At 45.2% G+C, this 24,620-nt stretch overlaps 1 protein-coding gene across 1 annotated transcript; it reads right to left on the reverse strand.

Annotated features, from left to right (window-relative positions):
* Positions 1-4,675: 4,675 nt before the first annotated feature.
* Positions 4,676-23,606, reverse strand: LOC306715137 (sodium/potassium-transporting ATPase subunit alpha-1-like). The gene is made up of 23 exons (XM_079185380.1): positions 23,263-23,606; positions 15,907-16,020; positions 15,247-15,306; positions 14,573-14,674; positions 14,309-14,410; positions 14,072-14,185; positions 13,836-13,970; positions 13,416-13,533; positions 13,010-13,278; positions 12,595-12,903; positions 11,016-11,150; positions 10,366-10,561; positions 10,084-10,259; positions 9,803-9,939; positions 9,476-9,626; positions 8,121-8,289; positions 7,845-7,999; positions 7,394-7,517; positions 6,317-6,462; positions 6,100-6,230; positions 5,578-5,679; positions 5,320-5,411; positions 4,676-5,033 (listed from the first exon to the last, which is right to left on the reverse strand). Exons 1-23 carry the CDS (start codon positions 23,272-23,274, stop codon positions 5,005-5,007), a joined length of 3,078 nt encoding a protein of 1,025 aa, XP_079041506.1. The 5' UTR covers positions 23,275-23,606; the 3' UTR covers positions 4,676-5,004.
* Positions 23,607-24,620: the final 1,014 nt, after the last annotated feature.

The following is a 24,620-nucleotide window of genomic DNA, read 5'->3' on the forward strand; positions in this document are numbered from 1 at the left end:
ATTTTGGCCATTCGCGCCTCATATGACCTGGCAATAATTGTGTCTCTTGGACATTCCTGTATCTCAAGCAGGTTTCCTTTTCAGGAGCGAGCCAACCCGTGATGTTCGCAGTAGCTCGCCATGAGTCATTTAAAAAGAGATAAAGATGCTATAAGGCACTGACATGGTTTAATATGTAACCGCTGTCATCTGCTTCATTGATGCTTGAAGAGGGATAGCCAGCGACTTGACATCTCAGCTAACTCTACTGAGCAGTTTATGGCTTTATCAATCTTTCCCAGAAGCAAATTCAGTACATCAGGGCAATCGCAGCCAGCAGAGGACTTCCATGAAGCCCTAGAAGGCTGAAGATGATAATAAACAGGCCTACTGGAAATATGATTATTCTAACAATCATCTTGTGAACCTCTAGGCTTCTAGAGAACACACAATAGTTATGTTTGGGGAGAAATAGCTCAGGATAAAATGACAAAGGTTCAAGATATTTGATGCGTTAGCGGATGGAAATGATTTGCAGAAATACGTGGCACAAATGATTATAATGATGTTTGTTCACAATGAACAGCATACAGGCAACACATAGACGAGATGAACCGCTGTGTGTCTCACAATGTGGCATCCTGGCTTTATAAGGAGAGGAGACAGTTTTATCTGAGGCAGTACCAAAGACAGATACCGGATACGGAGAGGACTGAACATTCAGCTGGGCTGTCTGGACAGAGGCTTGTCTTCACTGTGAGATTGTTTTCATCGTGAGCTTTAAAGGCACCGCGAGGCAGAATTTGATCACTTTGGAGAGAACCAAGCTAGCCATCCCCCCCGTTTCCAGTCTTTATGCTAAGCTACGCTAACACGCTGTAGCTTCATATCAAATGGGCAGATATCAGAGGGGCGTCACTCACACCTGAGAGAAAATATTAAACGATTCCTTTAAATCACAATCAGTCACTATATGTTTTGTCAATCATCAAAGACACAGGCCCTATAAGCATCATTTATGTTACACAGGACATCAATGAATCACTCGGGGCTGAAAATAAAAAGCAATCGTGACAAAACTTTCAGAAAGAAAGTTAGAGCAGATCGTGCTGCCTGATGAGAGGAGCATTGTTACACTCTGTTCAAAGGAATAGTGACATTTCATGCTGTGGAGATATTAAAAACTGTGCCAGGGACAGGGCAGAGAGTGAAACAGGATGCACCGTGTCCCTGCCAAATAAAGTCAAACTGTTCATCTGTCGAGCAGAATAAGTATTATTGTTGTTATTTATAAACTAAACTGGAGGCAAAACTTCTACATGCTCGTCTGTTTATGTCTCCGACACCGGTCACATGGGTGCTAATGGATGTGATGATATTAGAGTGGTAAATGATATCAAATCTCATGTTTCCTCTTTATATGATTATGTTTATAACATTACACACTGGAGACAGAGACGAGATGAGAGGACTGACATGCAACACAGGAAGAAGACTCGCCCACGATCCAGACACAGAGGAACGAAGGCAGCAGTGTGACACGGCACATCTGAAGCCCTCGTTTCATTTAAGGGCAGACAGGACGCCACAACTGATACAATATAGATTCAGAAGGCTCGCAATCAGTATCCACACACACACATATCATGGCAGCTGGTGCCTGCTAGTCGAAAATCACAATGTAGAAAATATCAACCAACCACCTGATTCACCATAAAGAGGCTTCTGCTGAAGTGAAGTACTAATGAGACAATGTAATGCTGTACGTGCAAACTAACACTACCTGAAAGAAGCAAAACCCTAAAAGAGACACAGAGGACAGACGTGAGCTGAGTTAACACTGTATTGTCAGCACACAAGCGCATGTATAGAGCAATGGGTTCACACACACACACACATACACAGGAGATCAGAGTGCCAGAGCTGTCACCGGGGTCAGTCGGGAGACGTGCGATATCTTGACAGAACTGAAGTGTTCACTGACACAGAAACACACCGAGGAGCCTCACAGTCTGTCCCTGTCCACGTGAGCGACCAGGAGTGTGTCTGTGTGTATATTTAAGGATGCGCGTGTCCTTAAGTCCGCCTTTATTAGAACATTTGGTCCGGACTGGGAATCTGCTCTTAGCTCCGAGCAGGAGAATTACATTAAATCCATTTATCCTCTCCAATCTTATGCTGTTGTTGTTTTGTTGTCTTTAATTTTCTGATTATTTCAGCACAGTTAGGGCTCTTAAAATCTAAACCCTTATTATATCCAGTTGCTTGTATTTCTGGACAGGCACTTATGAGTGAAGAACATCAGCTAAACATAAAACATTAACATATTTAGTGCATAATATCTGTCAGATTATACAATCAATTAACCCTGGTTTAATCAACTGAATATCCGGTAAATAACAACCTGCGTTAGCAAATGAAAAATGTATTTAAGGTGAGAAACAAACCATAGTGGTTTTGTAAGTACTATAATGATGCTTTTTACAAGAAGCTATTGTTTACTCATTGTTCACATTATTACTCAAACCTGTGCTTGCCCTGCAATGGGAATTAAAAACTCAGATGGAAGAAAATCCATATAAGAATCATATTAAAAGCTAAGAGTGGTGGCTGCTGGTGTTCAGCACTGAACTCAGCAGAGTGTGTGGGCTGCTTTCCCTAAATCTTTAGAGAAATACTCTTGTATAATCAAAAGAATCTACACCAATATGATAATACAGTATGTCCTCGTTGCATAAATTCATAGACTATGCCACCAGTACCCTCACTTCCACTCCTGTCATATGAGCTCACCTTGTGTCACGTCTTCAGGGACCAGGTGAGACATCGCTGCTTCACTCGGTGGCAGTTTCTGGAACATGAGGAGGGTTGTACATCACAATGCGAATGCCTTGCAGTTCAAAAGTGATGCAGAAGATCATAGTAATTGGTACAAATTAACATTAATACAACAAGTATTCACCTCTTCCGCTCTGCGCTTCAACAGCAGATTTAGTATGTGATATTTTACTTCTCAGGCCTCTATGAAGGATATCATACCTGTCAAACACAGGTGTCACCAAAAAAACAATTAATTAAACATACTGCATTGCACCTTAAATCAACACAGCTAATTAGTTACACCTGTGGTGTTCATGCAATACAAAGTACCATTGGTGGACTGTAACTAGCTTTAGGTACAATTACTACTGTACGTATACTTGAGGTACCTTTGTGTACTACTTCATACTTCTACTCTATTATTACACACGCTTGCATCACGGGGGGTATTTTTCTGCACGAGGAGCACTTTTACTTTGATACCGTTACCTAAAGTTACATTGTTGCTGCTGTGACGCACATAACGTTGCTTCCACTTTGAAAAGAAATACTAAAATATCTTAATTCTTCCTCTACACTGTCGAAATATATATTTTTAAAATACCCGCCAGGTGAGAGTTAAAGTAAAACACCTGTGAGCTGTCGAGGCTACAAACAACGGTTACCACATTAGTTTAGAGCACTCTTAAAACACTGATACGCTCACCTTTTCTTCTGATAAGACTCATTGCGGGTTGTTTTCTCTTTCGTTGCTTTCTTTTCATGTAAAGAACATTTTAAATCTTGAGTTTTGGGTTAAAACATCTCACAACCTGCCAGTTAGCAAACCTGTGTAAGTGCAGACCAGATCAAACCATTTGATCCTCACTGAGAGGGGTGCGTGAAAAACACATTTTTGTTAAATAAATTGTATTAACTTGTTTAATAAGCTAATGTTAGCAATATATAATTGCACATTGTCATTATTTCAATATTGGTTATTTCCAAATGTGGCAAAAGAAGAAGTTTTGTTTTTCTCTATTTTGTGTCTTCACCTATAATCAGGTAAATTAGAAGGGGAATAGTCCATATTTATGTCCACACAAGAGATTAGATGTCTTTAAAGCTATTTTTATGTTTTATTTTGAAATATTTTACATGAAATGTAAAGTTATAATCTTCAAACATAACTGAAATGTAATGCCTTTCCAAATCAAATAGCTTTTCATCGTCACTATAGCTTTTGGTTTTAATGTTTTTTTTCCCCCCCAACACAAAGATCACAAATGTGAATGTTAGATTCATATTTAATCTTCTTCTCTCCTCTAAAACTGTACAATTTTAAGGTAGCTGAGCTGCTGAGGTTTTGCTCTCCTCTTAAAAATCTGCTGTGTTTGTGTGTGCGCTCATATCAAGACACAGCAAGCAGTGCGTGGGAGGACAGAGACCTCATACAGTAGCTGCTTGAAACTCGCCAGCTTTAAGCATAATGGATAATGGATTAGATGCACCAGAGTCTCTTGGTAAACTTAAAACACCCACCATGTCCTCCACCACTCTGAGCCAGGACTGCTTCTGCAGAGTTCACGTGAGGCTAGAGTCTATCCGGCTCCCCATCAATCTAAAGCTGCGGGATTGATTTTGAGTAACTTCATAACGTCTTAACCCGGCAGCAAGAGTTCATATTCAAGCTCTGGATCCAGCTCTGTAACACATCACTGGTTCAAGTCTTGTGTTTTTACTAACTACAATATTTCTGCAGTAAGGTTTTTGTCCATAATCTTGAATGTAGTAGAGCTGTTGAAAGCTATTCTTTGAGAAAACAAAAGAAATCTGACCTTCAGTTAAAGGACACACACGCACACACAATAAATCAGCACAGGAAACATTTGTGGGACCTGACTCGAGCACATTTTTATTGACTGTTTATAACTGTTAAAAACATGTATAAAATTGGTCCTGTTTCAGAAACAAGGCACACATAGTCATGTCAATGTTCAGTGTTCATGTCATTATTAGCATTATCATTTATCAACATTATCAGCATCATCATCAGCATGTTCCATCTCAGTATTTGTCTAATAGTAGTATCAAGCATTCCCTAATATAAAAACACGTTCCAATTATTTTTCACAGAGGTTAAAATTTTATTCCGAGCAGCAAGACAATATTCATGCAAAGACGAGAGTGGAGGAGAAGACGCGAGCTGACTGGACCGACGGGTCTTTAATAGTAGGTCTCGCGTTCCACCCATCCTGGACGCGCAGGGAGAGAAAACAAACAAACACGGGATTTAGAGGCAACTTCTTGGAATATATCTGATCCATATCTGAAGCATGCAAACAGACTGCATAATGAGAAAGAAGATTTAAAAAGAGAGGAATAACACCCTCACTAAACAAGAATTATCCACGAGGCGGAGAGGAAAAACAAGGGAGAAATGAGCAGCAGAGATGGAGAGAGAGAGGCAGAAAAACAACAGCAGAGGGAGAAGTAGGAAAACACGAGAGAAGATAATAAAAGCATGGATTCTGGACTCACCTCCTGGGCTGCGTCTGAGGATCAGCTTACGGATTTCATCATAGATAAAGATGAGCAGGGAGTAAGGGAAGGCGCAGAACCACCAGCTGGGCCTGAAAAAACACACACACAAGAGGTGAGGAACATGATCCAGTGCCCCGGGCCTGCATGAGCAACATGAGGTAGGTGGAGTTCTGCACGATTACGGAGTCAACTTGATGTGTGCACGGCTCACTGGCGGATTGTGAGATGAGCCTTTTTTTTTTGTGCTTTACTCACTTGAGCGGGTACATTCTGAGGGCGACGTCCATGCCGGGGCAGTAAGACAGGAAGGCGGCCAGGGCGGTCTCCTCGAACAGTCCAAAGATCAGGATCTTGTTACTGAAAACACACAGGGGAACAATTAGGACTCACCGTTTGGGACAATGAAATCGGAGACATAAACAAACCAATCTGGAGTTGACTGAAAATAGCGAGGATTTTAAAAAACTTCTTCATCTTGGTGCCAGGATTTCAAACTATTGACACTGAGCCAAGGCACTGACGCAAAGCACAGTGTGAAGTGCCTTTTAAATACCCTTCATATGGTTTAAAGCACAAAATAAACACTGAGGTCATCTAGAGTTCTTCTGAAAAGTACAGCAGCACTACTGAAAAAGGAGGCGTGACATCCAAGACGGCAGCTGTTTGAGGAGCAGAGAGGAGACTCTACGTGTTTTCTGATGAAACCTCCACAGCTCAGAGTCGGACGAGGACACGGGAGGCGCTTTGAAATATATACCGGGGTGTTTCTGTACTCACTTCATGCCCTGTTGGAAGACAGAGTTCCTCCTGGTCTTACAGATGATCAGATCGGCCCACTGGACGACCACGATGCTGGCGAAGAACGCCGTGTGGCAGGTGAACTCCACGATCTTCCTCTGTTCGTAAGTCTGACAAGGGGAACGCACGCACATCAGAAACAGTGTGAACCAGGTCATGACCCTCTGCTTGTGATCTGTGCATTGCGGTTACTGACCCACTGCTGCCCATAGCTGTCCTCCAGGTCGTTGACGTATTTATTGTCCCAGTTCACTCGGATGCCCAGCAGGGTGGAGGGCAGGAAGCCATTTTCAGCCAAGATCACAAAGTAGGTGAAGAAACCTGCCAGCGCCTGGATCATACCTGCAGGGAGGAGATTATTTTTTTGATTAATGTCGGAAATTAGTTCGTCTTTCGCGCAGTTTCAGACTGAAGAAATTGATGCAGTTAATTACAATTTGAAACCAAGGATCAATAAATGATTAGGGAAACAAATTGGCCTTGAGGATCTTTCGGGGAAAAATCCGATAAAATGAGAAAGTGAATGAATTTCAGTCTTTTGAGGACTAAACCGTGTGTAATTTGATCCATCACTGATGAAATAAACACTAGAGACTCAGCTGTCTCAGCAGGAATTAAGAGGCTTAATCAAAATGATGATTACATGTTGAAATTGCTGCGATGAATAAACCATGAAGCCCGTCTGATTATTTCAAGATGCAAATACATAATAGGAGAATTAGACAGTTGTGTCAAGCGGGTGAAGACATTTTAGGACCCTCTTCATCTCAACCCGAAACATTCATTGAATTTAAAAAGGTCGACATGTTCCTTTTTTAAAAGCCTGTGACATGATCTGGTTAAGAAAATGAACAGGTGCAAATAATACTTTGTAAAAAGGAAAAGGGCGGCAGCAACGTCTCAACAAAATAAATATTACCATTGCAACCCGTAAAGAAAAGAACAAGACTGGTCTCATAAAGTAGTGCAGCAAGTTCCTGGCTTCATTACCAAAGAGGGGAAAATCCAAATCCAGAGACACAGCTCTGTCACCACACACACACACACACACACACACACACACACACACACACACACACACACACACACTCTCTCTATCAGTATGAGCCTATATATGGTGAATGCCTCTACTGGTTATCTTGGGACCACCCAGATGCTGAGCTCCAGAAAACTCTACTGAGGAGACATGGATAGCAAACTCCTGGTTCTGGTGGGACTTCAAGCTGTGCACTTGGTGCACTTGGACTTCTCATCGAAGCGACAAACTGTTTACCGATCTGTCCGTAGGCGATGCTGATGAGCCGCTCGTTCACCAGCTTGTCCGTTTTGGGATTTCTGGGCTGTCGCTTCATGATGTCGCTCTCTGCTGCTTCGTAAGCCAGGGAGATGGCAGGGACCTGGCAGACGGGACACGATCGATGAGCAAGTTGACAGTGACTTCGATGAACGTCCAATCACGAACAAGCGCTATTTTTACAAACAACTAACCTTACAGTTTTGTTTTGGTCAACATGCTAAGCTTTTCTGTCTCGATGAAGGCGGACAGTCGGCCTTATTCTAAGTCATTCAAATGTTATATAAACTGAATAAACCCGAATGTATGTACATTTTTACATCTTTGCGTTGTCACAATAACAGGAATAGAGTGAGTACTACATTATTGATTTGGGATACTTTCGCCACATTGTAGAAATGCAACATTTTATCAGCACACAAGTCCTCACCATGTCAGTTCCCAGGTCAATGCAGAGGATGGTGACGGTTCCCAGGGGCAGAGGGATGTTGGCGATGATGAAAAGGAGGAAGGGGGTGATCTCAGGGATGTTACTGGTCAGAGTGTAGGCGATGGACTTCTTCAAGTTGTCAAAGATCAGACGGCCTGTTGAGAACAGGAACGTTTTAACCATCCAGCCAAATAGGGACGTTAAAAATCCAGTGGAAATATCATTTCTTTGCTCAGAAAAGCTTTTTAAAGTATTTTGTTAAGTCAAATCGGTTACCTTCTTCCACTCCGGTAACAATGGAGGCAAAGTTGTCGTCCAGCAGGATCATGTCAGCGGCCTGCTTGGAGACGTCAGATCCAGAGATACCCATAGCGACACCGATGTCAGCCTTCTTCAGAGCCGGAGAGTCGTTCACGCCGTCGCCTGTCACGGCCACAATGGCTCCCTGCAGAGACAAGAGCACAGAAGCGTTGAGGGAAAGATTCAGTGTGTGTAGAAGTTATACTCAGACAGAATTACAAAAGAAGTACAAATGAAGATGAACTTCCAAAAAAGTCACGCATGCTCAGAACTTCTCTGTAACAGGTGTCACAGACAAAAATACCCATTCTTGCTGTTGAGTGACATTTCCATTTTCTTTACTTGCACTGCATCACACAGTGGCTTTTCTTTCACACAACAGGGAATTATTCTGTTTTTCAAAAGAGGTTTCAGGGCAATTCTACTTCATCTGACAGTACAGACAAGTGAGGAGGAGACAGATGTGGAATCAGACGGCAAACAGAGCTTGTATCCTGGCGAAAATGTGAAGATAATCAGTTGATGTGCTGCATGCTGATTACAGATAGGGGATTTCCATGAGAGAAAAACATTGTTTTTATCATTCTGTATCTTCCCAGCTGTGTTACGTATGTATTCAAATCCAAACACTTACATTTTGGTCAAAGTTCGTATGTTTTAGCTCCAAAAATCTATTTTTTCTGCATGAAAATATTCTAAATATAGCCAAAAGTGAATGCAGAGACATTTGAAATACAACCTCAGTAATTCTGCACCAGGAAGTGAATTTAAGTTACTGGGTTCATAACGGGAAATATCAAAAACAAGTCCTCATTGATCCCCTCCCCACTCCTCCGTCAGGAAACATTTGGGAAACACTGGAATACAATATGCTAATTAGCTTTTATGCAGTCAGGGTTTTGTTAAATATTAAACGTCAAGAGATGAAACTGACATTGAATGAGAATAATATGATATTTGTGGTTGCCCTTGATGAGGCGATAATTAACAAAAACATTTAGATATAAATAAATCCATCGTCCAATTCCACACTAAACAGAGTTCTCTGCCTACTGATGAGTCATGAATATTCATGCGAGGTCACAGCTTGACAGATGCTACGCTTGATTATTCCGCCAACTTAAGTCATCAGACCAAAGCAATAATCATAAATAAGCATTGGGGATAGGGATATCAAATATGCACTCGTGAATTTACATAATAAGGCGTCGGCACACGCTGTGTTTGTGTTCATGTTTTCCAGTTTGCCAAACACTGCAGAGGCTCAGCGGAGCAGGGAAACGTCCTCCCTGACACACAAAAAAACACCTCCTTGTTGCTTTAGTGTCTACCTGTCTCTGGCAGCCCTCCACAATGATCAGTTTCTGCTGCGGGGAGGTTCTGGCGAAAACAATCTCAGTGTGGTACTTCAGGATGTCGTCGAGCTGCTCGGACGCCAGATCTTTCAGGTCTCCGCCGTGGACGACACAGGCCTTGGCATCTCTGGAGTATACAAAGCAAATTTGGTTACGCAGTTGCACCGGATTAATAAGAAAAGGGTTTCTGAGGTCTGAAACAAATGGGGCCCAGAACGTGATCTTGGGGTGCTCCAGGTGCAGCTGTGTTTCCATGATAACTGGAACAAAACGCCCCCCGGGGTTCCTCAGTATTCTCAGTACCTTGGGTTGACTTCGTTGATTGGGATGTTCAGACGGGCCGCAATGTCTTCAACGGTCTCGTTGCCTTCGGAGATGATGCCCACACCCTTAGCAATAGCCTTGGCTGTGATTGGATGATCACCTGTCACCATGATGACCTGGGAAGAGAGGAACACTCATCAAGCCTGAGCATTATACTTTAACCCTCCCGTTATGTTGCCACGTAACAGAACCACTCCATGTGATGGAATTAGCTTCATGTTGGACTCTGCATTAGAGCGATATGATATTATGGGCTTCACCTTTATTCCGGCGCTCCTGCATTTGCCGACGGCGTCGGGCACAGCAGCGCGAGGAGGGTCGATCATGGACATGAGGCCGATGAAGCACAGGTTCTCAGTGGGGAAGTTCACCTCCTCAGTGTCAAAAGCAAAGCCCTCTGGGAACTGGTCATCGGGCAGGCTGAAGTGGCAGAAGCCTGGAAGGGAGAGAAGAAAAACATGAATGAAGTGATTTTCAGAGTGAGTTTCTGCTCCGTTCATTCATTTATTAATCTCATTTATTAAGCTGCCGTCCGTCCTTACCCAGCACTCTCTCGCCCAGACCCCCCAGTTCCAGGTATGCGTTCTGGAACGCGTCCTTCAGCTCGTCGTCCAGAGGCTGCTCTTTGCCGTGCAACAGGATGGTGGAGCAGCGGTCCAAAATCCTCTCTGGGGCGCCTTTCATCACCAGCAGGTGCTGGGTCCCTGTTTCAGGTGCGCCATCTTTGTGAATGGAGAGCTAGGTGCACAGAGGTAAAATAAAAAACGGGTCACTTTGAGCATTCAGGACTACATGCGTGTGCATCATCTTTGCCCTGAAAGAGGGCAGGTAAAAGACGAAAAACTCAAGCAAGCCACAAACTATATGTGGCTTTCTTGACCTTTAAGCTTTTGCAAAAACTCTTAAGTCCATTTTTAACAATTAGCAAAAAGAATCATGACGTTACTAAAGGTCATACACAGATTTCACAGAGTTTCTTGCAAAGGTCTACTACCGAGATCATTTTTACATTGTGGATTTACTGTCAACATGAGGAGGAAATAATCTGACATTTAATATATTTCAATGCCCACAACATTTCCAAGCAGTGGAAATGAATATCTCTGTAACAGCATCTGAAAAACAACATGAACTATTGGTTTCCGTATATTAAATGATTGATTAAACTGGAATCTAGCTCCTTGTTCCATACCTGGTACTTGTTGGTAGAGTTGAACGGGATCTCAGAAATTTTGGGGGTTTTGTTTCTCATTTCCAGGACTGATCCGCAGCACAGCTCGATGCATTTCAGCAGAGCCGACTCCGAGGCGTCACCGGCCACGTCTCTCTGGTGGGGGGGGAGATGGAGAACGGAGAACATTAACCTCGACAAACAGCGACTTTATAAACTCAAAGCGTCGCCGTAAAAGCCTCCCGAGGACGTAAACGAGGATGTGGCAGTATTGTGGGGGGGGGCAATGTTATGTGGTGCTTAAGAAAATAAATTAGAGTATTGGAGTATTTATTATAATAAACCATCACACTTTCCATTTGATGCATTACTCGTTCAAAGTGTCCTAGTTCAGTCACTGTGTTGATGTCCCAGACAAACTGTATGTTGTAGTATCATACAAGGCTGGTACCACCAACTGTGTTTCAAATACTGAGGTTATAGTGAAGACATGCGTGTTTGAGAAGTAGTGAGTATTCAATTAGATTAAAAAAAAAAAAACTTGGATTATATTGCACGAGTTAGGAGAGTTTGCAAATGGATGAGAAAAAAAACAGCCAATGGTGTAACTCCCTCACTCAGTAAATCAGAGACAGACGTTTATAGAGCTGGCCCCGCTTTGCTGCAAATCAGCCAAGAATAATGCGTAGCGAGAGGGAATGACTGGTAATTAGAGCCATGACGCCAGCCAGCCAGTTACAGGTGATTAACACACACACACACACACACACACACACACACACACACACACAGGGTGGAAACCAGAGACCGGGCTCCAAGGAAATTCTGGGAGCCAAGAGACAAATGTACATCTGTGTGTGCGCGCGTGCGTGCTTTCGGTATAATCATGTGGTTACAGAATGTGTGTGTTTACTCCAGGGAGGGAGGTATACGCTGGAAAACAAGCCTGTTGGGCTGAGAGGAAAACATCTCCATAAAGTGTATGAAGCCGAATATCAAGATCCTAAATCAATCTGTGCACACGACTTCAGGGAAACACATCATTAGGCCACACGGACACCAAAGAGGAAAGATGTTTCTGTTTACAAAATTGCTCAATTTAAACAAGGGAATTCATTGTGCACAAGTATTGTTGCTGAAGTGATGGGCAGCTATTGTATATTGCTTTCCAGGAGGCGTGAATTTGAATGAATGCCGTCTCTTTTTACCTTCATCAGATTTGAACAAACACTCATCTTTTATGAAGAACACTTGAACGGGTGTTGGCATTACTAGAAATGAAGCCAATATCAGTAAAAGAACAATAGGGAAGAGGAACACTTGTTTGGTTTTTACTGTAATTTTCAAACTGTTTGAAAAAGGGCACATTCAGATGGAAGAATGAGTCAGCAGTACAGGTCTTGTAAATCCTGCCCACATAATGAGCAACAGAGAAAAAGCTTTGTTGTTGAACAAAAGAGGACTTCTGCCTTTAGTTCAAAGAGCTACATTATTTGTCTGATAACGTCAGCCCTGGAAAAAGGGCTGTTGTCTCAGAGAAGCCTTAATATTTGGAATTATTTATTCAAGTAAAACATGATTGCAGGGTACAGAAACCCACCTTCAGGATGGGAAGGTTGGACTGCTCCGCCAGGAAGACGGCGCGGTTACACAGTCCGGCGATTCTGGCCAGCGCAGCCCAGGTGGCAGAGCTCTTGTCGAAGGAGGTCCCGCTCTGGTTCTCTGTGGTGTCGGCCTCGTGGATCTGGTTGTCGAACCACATGTGGGCCACGGTCATCCGGTTCTGGGTCAGGGTGCCGGTCTTGTCGGAGCAGATGGTGGAGGTGGAGCCCAGGGTCTCGACAGCTTCCAGGTTCTTCACCAGGCAGTTCTTCTTCGCCATACGCTTAGCGGTCAGAGTCAGACACACCTGGAGACGGGAAACAAGTGTTTCTAACAGTAAGATCTCCAGTCTTTGCGTCAAACGTGATCTATTGAAAATGAGACTCGGGGGGCAGAAACGCTGGAGAACTCACGGTGACGGTAGCCAGGAGACCTTCTGGCACGTTGGCCACAATGATACCGATGAGGAAGATGACGGCCTCCAGCCAGCTGTACCCGAGGATGAGCGAGAGGACGAAGAAGGACACGCCCAGGAAGATGGCCACGCCGGTGATGATGTGGATGAAGTGCTCGATCTCGATTGAAATGGGGGTGCGTCCAACTTCAAGGCCAGAGGCCAGCGTGGCGATGCGACCCATGACGGTGCGGTCTCCGGTGCTGATCACGACACCGCGGGCCGTTCCTGTAGCAAGGGTGATTCCATTTCTTTATTGAATTTATTTTCAACAGCAAACATCTCCGTTTCATTACAGGGTGTCTGAACTACAGATGAAATGTAGCACCGTCTCTGAATGGCTTTTATGCATCCTGTTGTCGTACCTTCAACACAGTTGGTGGAGAAGAAAGCAATGTTCCTGGTCTCCAGCGGGTTGTCGTTGGAGAAGTCGGGAGTACGAGTCTGAGGCTCGGATTCGCCGGTCAGAGAGGAGTTGTCCACCTGAGAAATGAAACATAAACTGTGATTGATGGAAGACAGAAAACCAATGTGGCTACAGGAAAAAAAATAAAGAAACTGGGAAGAATGCTGCCACAAACAAACTGTATCCTCCATATGTGGCTAGTGGAAAAGCATGCGCAATAAATGGGTCAGGTGTTGCTCTAGGGTGTTGAGTAGTTCAGGGCTTAAAATGGGTCACAGACTGGTTTTTTGACTACCACTAGTAGTTGATTCAACATTGATGGAGAAACGGTTTTAACTCAGTTAATATGGGACCTGGAGAGATGAAAAATAACACGCACCTTGCAGCCGTGGGCGGAGATGATTCTCAGATCAGCGGGGATCCGGTCTCCACCCTTGACCTCCACTAAATCCCCGACCACCACCTCCTCAGCGTTGATGCACTTCTTCTCGCCGTCACGGAGGACCAGGGCTTGCTACGAGACGAGACATGACGGAGACGCATGTGAGACAAAAGGAGAAAGAGACTGAAAACTAAACAGTTCAATGAATAAAAGGTGTAAAACGGGAGGGGCACCTGTGGGACCAGGTTCTTGAAGGAGTCCATGATCTTGGAGCTCTTGGCCTCTTGGTAGTAGGAGAAGCAGCCAGTGATGATGACGACAGCAGAAAGCACGACACCCAGGTACAACTGTGAACGTGAAACAAGGTTTAAGAGGTTTGACCCACCGGTTCAGCTTCTGATTTAATGGAAAACTCATCATGAAATGTTTTACATCAAGACACCACGCAGGCTACAAGGACCTGCTCTTACATTGTCATTAGCTGGCTCATCCTCCATCACAGCCTGGATACCGTAGGCCAGGAAACAGAGGACGGCGCCAGTCCACAGAAGCATGGAGAACCCGCCAAACATCTGAAGGAAAACAGAACAGGAGGGACCTGCTGAGCCTGAAATTTCAATGAGCACCTGAACTGAACTTCAACACGGACGCTGAAGGCGTCGATATCAACAACCGTACGGGAGAGAACGCGCTCACGACGGCCCTGCAGCACCAACACAGACAGCGGATGTTACCTGTTTGCAGAATTTGACCCACTCTGGGGTGGTGGGAGGAGGCGTGAGGGCGTTGGGTCCATCACGAATCAGAATCTCAGCCGCCTTCGCACAAGTCAAACCCTGATGTGAGCAGAAGATAAACGTGTTGACAGTTCAGCCACATTTAAAAAGCACACTGCAGGCCAGCTACACGCGTACACACAAACTCACTGACACATATACAAGTCCATGGGGGACTGTAGGTGCTACTAGTTGCCTGGAAACACACCATCAACAGAAAAACAGGACGACTTCCTTCATCAGCAGGTAGGAGGAAGAAAAACAGAAGGACGAGGAGGAAGAAATGAGGATAAATAGGATCACATGAAATCAGGGCACAGGGGCTTCTGCAGCTCATCAATTATTCACAGCTGCAGCATGCACATGTATGCTCGCACACACACAGCGCGGACATCCCAGTTTAGAGGCACTGATTAACTATTCTCCTTGATCCCTCCTGCATGATCAGGAGCACGTGCACGAGGAGAGGGGGGCCGCCAAATGCTGCCAATATTTTAATAGAATGTATCTAAATCTAGACACTTTGATAGAACTACTCTTTTAGAAACAGTATTACTTAGAGCTGGAGGTTCAACACATTCAAACATTCTCACACACACACACACACACACTTTCCTCTTCATCTCACTCACATTGTTGAGGTCCGTTCCATATTTGCGATTGAGCTCATCAAGGGTCAGCTTGTGATCATCCTGCGAGAAAGACACAGAGAAAAGAAGGTGGCGTCAGTTCAGCGCTTATGTTTTCCGCATGTGTGTATCCACAATATGTGTGTGTGTGTGTGTGTGTGTGTGTGTGTGTGTGTGTGTGTTCAATATGCAGGTGACATTCAGCGCTCATTGTGTGCCGACCTTTCCATTTTATAAATGACCACCTTTCACCAGGTGGAGCTGCGACAGAAACAGTCAGAGGTAAAGAGAATGAGGAGCCAACAAAAGACGTGGGGGAGATGAGCGGAAGTAGAGAGAGGAGGGGAGGAGGAGGATAAAAGGGAAATAATGAGGAGGAAGAGCAGAGGAAGATTGCAGGTGAGCAATACATCGAGAAATGTATGAAAGGAAGTGAAGAGAGAAGGAGAAAGCTGGATGGAAAATAAAAGAAAGTAAGTGGTTTACGATGAAAGACTGGAGGCAAGAAGAGGCACTTGAAGGGACGAGAGGCAGAGGAAATAAAAGCCACACAGTAGAGAGGACGGGGTAGTGATATGGGAAGCAAGAGACAATCAGAGGAAGAGTGCCTGAGGAAGATGAGAAGAGTGCAAAAAAAAACCAAAGAGAAGCTGAGACACTCACCATATCCACTTCCTTCTTCAGCTCATCCATATCCTTCTCTTTCTTCTTCCCCTTCGCCTTCTTCTTGCTGACCTGCTCCGAGGTCGCAGCCAGCTCATACTGCTCGCGGCCCTCCTGGAGACGCAAGGTAAAAATTGATGAGTAACATATAATAGAAACGATGATAGGAGATAGACGACATAGTGAAAGCACCACAGGTCCAGGATCACAAGTATATTTGTTGCTAAGATAAACGCAGCCAAGTGTAAAAAGGTGAGAAAACCGAGGCCTAAATTGGGGAAACCAACCGCCACTAACTTTACCAGACAAGTCCAAGTCTTGTCACATGCGGTTAGGCTGTGAGATCAGAAGTCCTGTCGGATGAGCGGAGAGTGAATCCCGTCTTTGTGGACACCAGAGCCGCAAGAGGGAGGAGCTAACGTCTGGTAGTCTTTGGGTCAGTTTGTGACAGATCAGGCGGGAGGGTGAAAACAAAACTCACTTGTTTAAAACACCCATGTTGGCACTAAAAGGTGCCACTGTGTGAGTGAGGAAAAACACACAACGCTTTCCTCATTCACCAGCTTTCCTAAACATAACCTCGCCAATTAAGTAGCTCAGCCAAACCCCACAGAGGAGCAATAACCCACACTGGAGTCTGTTACTGCTAATCACACTTGGGGACATTTTGTTGATTTTCACTCCGACTGCGACACAAACTCTCTCGCTGTAGGCGGGATAGATTTTAATTAAAAGAGAGTTGAACCTGGATCTCACAGAAGCACACACACACACACACACACACACACACACACACACACAGTCCTTAATGTGTGTGTCTTCCCCTATCACACCATGAGTGTCGGTCCCTTTCTCTCCGCTGTCTCCTCCACACACATCCCCTCTCACTATCGGCGGCCACCGTGGCTGACGGAGCAACAAAAGGCTGCGTCTTCTAGACGGCTGAAAGCCAGACGGGGGGTGTGTGTGTGTGTGTGTGTGTGTGTGTGTGTGCGTGCGTGTGTGTGTGTGTGAGAGCGGCAGAGTGAGCTGGTGAGATAGGGAGGAAGAGAAGCACTAAAGTGAAAGTTCAAAGACGGGTAGATCACATGGGAGGAAACAACAAAACGACTTCCATCATCTCTTAACTAACACAAAGTAATTCACCACGGCAGTGTGTCATCAAACATCTGCATCCTTGTTGCTGCCAGCACCTGTGTGAGCCAACACACACACACTCCGTTTATGGAAAAGTGTGTTTAATCACAGGGAGTTAAGAGCAGGTGTGCTTCAGGCGGGTAACAGGAGATCGCAACACTAGAAGCCGACGTCGATTAGCGGTTAAGGCTCATCTATAATCCAGCACTGTACACGGATCAGAGGTGTTAGCATGTTAGCGTGTTAGCAGGGAGGCTGCCCAAAGACCACAAACGAGACATTTGTCTGCGTACAACACCACAGTGTGCAACAGCCATTTTGGAAACTCTTTCGATATATTTGGCATAAAAAACGACCCAAGTGTGGCTCCCCCACCGCCGGCGTGACCACATATGGACATCCTGCACACAGTGCCGGTCATGGAAATATGCTAACTAATATTGTTTTTCTGCTGCGTTGGCCTTTTAAAGTTTCCCAGGGAGTCACCAGAGCAGGAGAGTGTGATCCCAGCACATGTTGTTATTGTTGATCCAGCCCCCCGGCCGGCTAAGCTGGGAAAACACAGAGCCTGGTTCAGGATCACTGCGGCCAGATCCCCACCCTCTGGACCCCCGAGGGCCCCCAGGGGCCCATCTGGCCCCGAGGCAAATAATTCACAAAGTACTAGAGGTTTGTTTGAGCCTCGTTTTAAGTGTCAATACTTATAATTTCAGTTCTGGTTGATTTAGAATTTCTATGTGAGTGGAAACAACAGTACTGGAATCTTTTTATTAATACATAAGCTTCAAGTTCTTCAGATTTGTAATATTTCATAGTAAATATGCAGTTATTGTACTACTGGATTCATACTAGGGTTCCTGTTTTAGTGTACTAAATAGCATATTAGTGTGGAATTTTGGAGGCAACACTAGTTTGTAATACCGCAAATATATAAATATCGTAATTCTAATTAGTGTGAGTTTGGTGACTGCACGCACAGTAATCTCAACACACCATTAGATGGTTTCACTTATCATCACTCTGGACTAAGCTTCAGAGATAACAGTCGGGGATTAATCAGCTTACTCACATCGTACAGACATGAGCTCCCGGCTACCTGCGCTAATCTAACACGAGACGCTTCTGCCCGTGTTAGTGAGCGTTTGACAGGAAGCTCCTGCAGCAGAGACATATCGTGGGCACTGGTGGTGGATCTGGTGTGCACCGTATGCATCAAAAGGTGAAGTCTGTTGGTTTTACTTTATGTTGTTTATGCAGCACTGTTTTCCACATAAAAGACGAAGTTCTCCCACAGGAGACGAGGAAGTAATCCCCCAACCACGAGGAGGAGCGGTCAAGGTTAGCGTCACCGCATTGATAAAAAAAAAGAATCAAAGTATGAGGAGGAACAAAGGGAAGGAGGTGAGAGGGTGAGAGGAGGGCATGGAGAGCAGATCTGGAGGGATGCTCTCCAGAGAAGATGTGGTGGATGATAAACAAACATAACACACACAATCAGAAGCCTACTGGACACAGAACAATGGCCCTTTGTACAACGTCCATAAAATCCGCATCAAAAACAAACAAAAGGCTCAAATCTTTCCATGAGACCGTTAAGACCACGAGCATGTGGCCACTCCATCCGTCCAGCGCTGCATTTCTTTTCCTTCAGCCCTTAATGGAGATTTGTGTGGATTTTCTAAATGGACTATGGCCAAGGAACAAAACCGTACCAAAAAAATGCAGCTTATTTACGTGTGTGTGTTACAGATCGAGACGCCTCATTCGGTGACGTCAAGTTCAAGAGAAAGGCAGGATTTGTGTGAGAACTGGACTCTGAGAACCCCTTCAGATAGATGAATGAAACCCCAAAAACACAAGAATGTTTGAGGCCTCTTCTCCCCCACCCCCACCCCCCCTTTACTGCTTTTTTTTTTCCTCGCCTGAGAGAACAACGACCTACGGGCTCAAACCGACATCAGAGGAGAGCGTTCGGTCAAGCGGTCGCATATTTTAAAGCTCACACTGGTTTTTACAGGCAGGGTGAATTCCTATGAACTGTCCTCCCGAGTGCCAGCAGGGTCTGTAGCCAGATACACAAGCTGCTCATTCAACTGTGCCGACACACACACACACACACACACACACACTCTCTCTCCTGGGACTTTGCCCGGTTGCTACCAGCGACTATTGCCACACCTATTCAGATATGTGAATGGACAGAGTCAAGTGTTGTAGCCCCCCCTCCCTCCCTCCCTCCCTCCCTCATTCATTTCCTCGTCCATTTCCACCCGTTTCTCTCTCTCTCCTGTTTAAAGAGTGAAAAGAAAGTGTGTTAATTTACACACTCGGCCGTGTTTAACACTCCGTTCACGTCCTGAGCAACTCTCAGCTTTCTTCCAGCAGAACAAAAGTGAATGAATGAATGAATGAATGTGTGTCCTTGTTGGAAACTTTGCGGGAACTTGTTTTTTTTAAACCGGCAGAGTGACGCACGACGACACCGACATGACAAATGAACAGACGGCCACCATCAGCTTCCAGTGCGTTTGTTGGTCACGTGAACGTGGTGTCACCCGACTCATCTCTTGACACCATCATCTCTGTTAAATAGGACAACCTGCTGCTGACACAGGCTCTTAATGACAGTCACACAGCACTGCTTTGGACTAGAATGAATGAACCAGTAAATCAGTGGCACCACACACACACCTCCACGGCATCAACTGGCCAAGACAACATAGCTACAAGTTGCATCGCTTCCTCAAACCTCCTGCGTTTTCCTGATGTCATAATCACACGAACAAAGTGGCCTCTGATTCAGGTTTCAGTACCTGACCTGGATTATGGGTTTTCTTTTGGTCACATGTCCTCATGGACGGAGACAGAGGGACAGTGTCCTCTGGAGTGGGTTTTTTTCTCTCCATGCGACTGTTCGCAGTGGAAGTTCAAAGAGCCGATCAAGCTGCTTTGCCAAAAAGAGAGAGAGAGACGATATGTGAAAGAATGGGAGAAAGAGAGGGAGGGAGGCCGGAGAGGAAAGCAAAGAGGGAAAGAAAAGAGATAAATGAGATGAAACACGGCACGACAACGAGGCGAAGGGAATTACAGGAAGAAGAAGAAAAAAGAGAGAAAGAAGGAGAGAGGGAGTTCGCCGTGTTCTGTCACAGACGAGAGGTGGCGTGTGACAAAAGCTCTGGTTAATACACAATGACTGCCGAGCGGAAAGAATGTTAAATCCTCAGAGAGAGAGAGAGAGAGAGAGAGAGAGAGAGAGAGAGAGGGAGAGAGAGGGAGAGAGAAAAAGAGAGAGAGAGAGAGAGGGAGGGTCAGGGGGAAGGAAAACAGGTACAAACACAGAGAACAAGAGGGAAACAGACTGTAAAGAATGGATGTGAAGGTGGAGTCGCGGTGCCCCTTCGGCTGAGATGAAAAGTGGCCGAAGGGGCTGACATGCCAGGTCAGCTCACAGTGGGAGGACCAGCGGGGGGGGGGGGGGGGGGGTCGAGATGGCTGGTTTGTGATCCAGTGTTGCCATCTCTGGCCACTAAAGAGATAAATCCTCCGTCTTGTTTCTCCCAAAAGAAAAGACGCCTTTAAATCTCACCAAAAGACAAGTGATGTACACACTGGAGAGGCGTTCGCTGCCTGCCTGCCTGCCTGCCTGCCCCCCCCCCCCCCCCGAGACTCGTCTGCACCGTATATGTCAAACAAACCTTCGAACTGGAAAATTACTTTCATTAATTTAAAATATCAGATAGCTATAAGATGTCCAAGAATATTTATGTTTTGGGATGAAATATGCTTTTTGAATTGCTGCTGACTTTATAATTAGGGAGAAGAAGAAGGTATGTTGACTCAGGTGAGATTATGAAATATGTAGTTGGACCCCCCCCCCCTCCCCCCTCATTGGTCTGCTGTGAGTTCGACAGCTGTCTCCTAATTCCTGCTCTGCATCGCTGCCCAGTAAACCAGACACACTGTGCTGAAGACTGCCGACTGTTTGATACGTCTTGAACTCCATATCTGCATCATCCACCAACATATAGACAGATTCATCTAAAGCTCAGCAATGGACCCTTCATCAGGCTAAATGATGAATATCACACTTTAGAAATGTAGCAGTATTCAGCCTCCGTCATGTCTGCGAGCAAAGTTGCTCAACGGTGGCAATGCGGCAACTGGTGCCTCTTCTCCCCCAAATATGCCCCCCCCCACACACTCCCTCCCCTCTGAAGCAATCAATCCCTCTCCTCTCTCTCATTTCCTCCACCGTGCTGCCGACGTGATGAGAAAACACCAAAAAGAGTGATGTCACGAGGGTGAGACTGGAAAACAATAACCAGCGCTGTTTAGACTCTCTTCATACCTGAGCTCACTCTCTCCTCCATTACAACACAACAACTTCTCTTCCTCCCTCTCCTCCTCCCCGCTCCCACCTGGAGAGCTCTGTGGTGGCGATCATCTCCTCCAAGTTTAGCCATTTGTTTGTGCCAGCACTGAATGTATGAGGGGAGAGGAGAGGAGGGGAGACGCAGTGGGGAAGAGGAGGGAGGTTGGATGGGGGCAGGGCATGGCTTTCATCACATATGGGAGGAAAATCAGCAGCAGAGGAGCCAAAGGGAGAGCGAGCAATGGTTCTTTTAGGACCGTGAGTGAGTGTCATGGAGAAAGAGGAGAAAGGAAGCGAGCCTGAATGAGCCATTCTGCTTCACATCTCCCGCCAGATCTCTCCCTCGGTCCATCTTTCTCCCCCCTCCATCCAACTCTCCATCCATCGCAGGGCTGAATCCATAATGTTTCTGCAGCATGGCAGGGTGTGGCGAACGACTGATATTTCACACACCCCGGGTTCAGTTTCATCTCTTACAATTTAAGTTTTGTGGGGGAAAAACAGAACGATAACAGAAAGGCTGCTGGTAGATCCGCAACCGTCTAAATCCTCCTTCATTTGATGGGACAGCCTCTAAAGGAAGCCTCCTGTCGGCATCTCACACTCTCAGTGGAAATGATACTTTAGAATAAATAACAGGACAGAAAAAAAGACACGCGAGTGAAAGATTTTACAACACAAACCACACAAAACCCTCCGTCTGAAGCCGATCACCCCTGCAGGGGGGGGGGGGGGAAGAAAAGACGGAAGGAAAGATGGAGATCTTCTTACCGAGCCTGAAACCTCACAGTACAATGTTCAACAACAACTTTCACACTATTTGTATGCAATATGACACATTCTAGTTGCAATATCAATAATCTGTGACGGATTACTGCTTTTTGGTGCGATTTTCATATTTTTATGACATAATAAGGAAGCTGTGATAAAAAAAAAGCTGCTAAATAAATAAAAAATTAGCCTTTTTATACGGTTTATTGGTGAACCTATAGGACTTATGCGTTGCAGCCTGAAGATGCAGACACACGCTCAGCTGTTCTCCCTAAACAAGGTGTGCAGACCTGATTTAAGATGAGTTTGGAGATAATGGTCACAGAGCTCCAAAATCTCCCAGCAGACCAAAAAAACGTGGGCTGGACTTTGTTTCACCGTTATCCCTCCCACCCGCGAGCCAGTACCCAGCATTCACAGCTGCTCTGGAGAAAAAAGTGACACGAGAAGAGCGAAATGTTTGCAAACGACTAAAACACATAACGGTACTTTATTCCCCCTGAAGGGAGCGCATGCGTCTTCATGTATCCGTCATAAACACACAGGAAATACACATGAATGAAGATAACTAGTTTTTCGGATTAAATAAGACATAAACTAGCCGTGAAATAACCCCCCGCAGACGTCGTTTTCTCGGCTTTTCCTTTAAACGTCGCAGCTAATTCCGTTAGTCAGTGAAAACCCGTTGACAGTCCGGGCGTTTGAGATCTTCCCGTTATGTAACCGGACACCGAGAAGCATCTTAGTATCTTTGTGAGCGATGGAAACTTTCTACATTCTTGTTTCCCCTGCCAGCCGAGCGAAATGATACATTATCTTGTGCTTTTTTGGGGGGTGGGGGGGAGCCGACAACACGGAAGTCCTTAAAGTACTTTCAAACAGTTTTGTAGCGAAAAGAAACAAAAGGAGTCTTGATGCTCATCTTAACACGTGTGGCCGTGCAGCTCCCCACGCGACAGCATCAACATCGAGCGAGTAAACCACTTGTTTGAATGGTAAAGTTCGACATGCGTCTTTCCCTCCACCACACATCTCAATATGAACATACATGCAACACAAACAACACGGATACTCACTCCTCGTCCCATGGCTGCTTAGGATGTGGACCTAATTCTTCCCAGTTCAAGTAAAAGTTGAGAAACACAAATCCTTTAAAAAGTCTGTACAATATAAAACATTAAAGCGAAATGATATATCCTGGATGTGTCCGTTGTATATATATATATTTTTTTTTTTGTTAATGGTTTTTTTATTATTTTTTTGTCCAACAGCACGTGTCACTCCTCCAGGACACACATCCGAGCTCGCGAGCGGCCGCGGTAGACCCTCCAATACTTATAGACGGCGTTCCTTCCATTGTGACGTCGACGCCGTTTGCCATGGTAACCTCACGGATGGAGGCGGGGCGTTCTTCATTATTGGGCGGTTTTTTTTTCTTTTTCTTCATGCAACACACACACACACACACACACACACACACACACACACACACACCATTCACCATGGATGGGCAATTTAACACACTGATAGAAATCCAACACAAATAACAGAGCTATGTTATCAATAACTAAGATGATATTACAGGAAAACATGTATCACATTGTAAATAACATGCAACAGCTTGAGAGAAATAACAATATTATTTTACCATCACACACACACACACACACACACATCTTGAGGGGCTGTCCAGCACCTCTAAAACCCATCAATTACCGAGTTATATCTTGTTTGTTTCATCTGCATTTTGCACAAAAGTATAGAAAATGTTGCCAATAATTCCTCCTACAGTCTGGTTGCCTGGCAACTGCTCCAAGCTAGGAAATAGTTTGGCACACCGCCCCGCGTTAAACAGCGGATTGACAACTTTTAAACTTTTTGTATGCTTTAAACGAAGTGCAACGTGAGAAAGTAGTGCCGCCAGGTGGATTTTGTTATCTTCTGACAGAGCCAGGCCGCCAGCGAGGAGGCCCACGCCCACCGTACCCTACACACACACACACACACACACCTCTGATTGATCTGCATCTCACCCGGCTTTAACAGCTGGGTTTGCAGACACCTCCTTTCCCCCTGCTGCTCTGACAAGGTTGTTGTGTGCTGAAAGCGGGCAGCCAACTTCTCAACCCCGTGCTTCTAAATCCAGAGCTGCGAAAGCAGATTCATCCGCGCAACACTGCCATCACCGCAGACAGTTATTCTATGATGCATGCATGGGCCCCCTTTAGCTCCGGGGCCCTCTGAAAGTATCCCCCCCCCCCCCCCCCCCCCCCCCTACACCCACCTAACAGATCCACCCGTCTTCTCTGTTTATTGGGCCGCAAATACTTGCAACTCTGAATCCCTGCTAGCTCCAGAATGCGCCCTGACCTGTGAAACCCCCTGCAGAGATGGAAGCTGGAAGGAGGGGGAGGCCGGCCTTCCATGCAGAGAC

This window comes from Pholis gunnellus, assembly GCF_910591455.1.
Source record: "Pholis gunnellus genome assembly, chromosome: 24".
Taxonomy (NCBI): domain Eukaryota; kingdom Metazoa; phylum Chordata; class Actinopteri; order Perciformes; family Pholidae; genus Pholis; species Pholis gunnellus.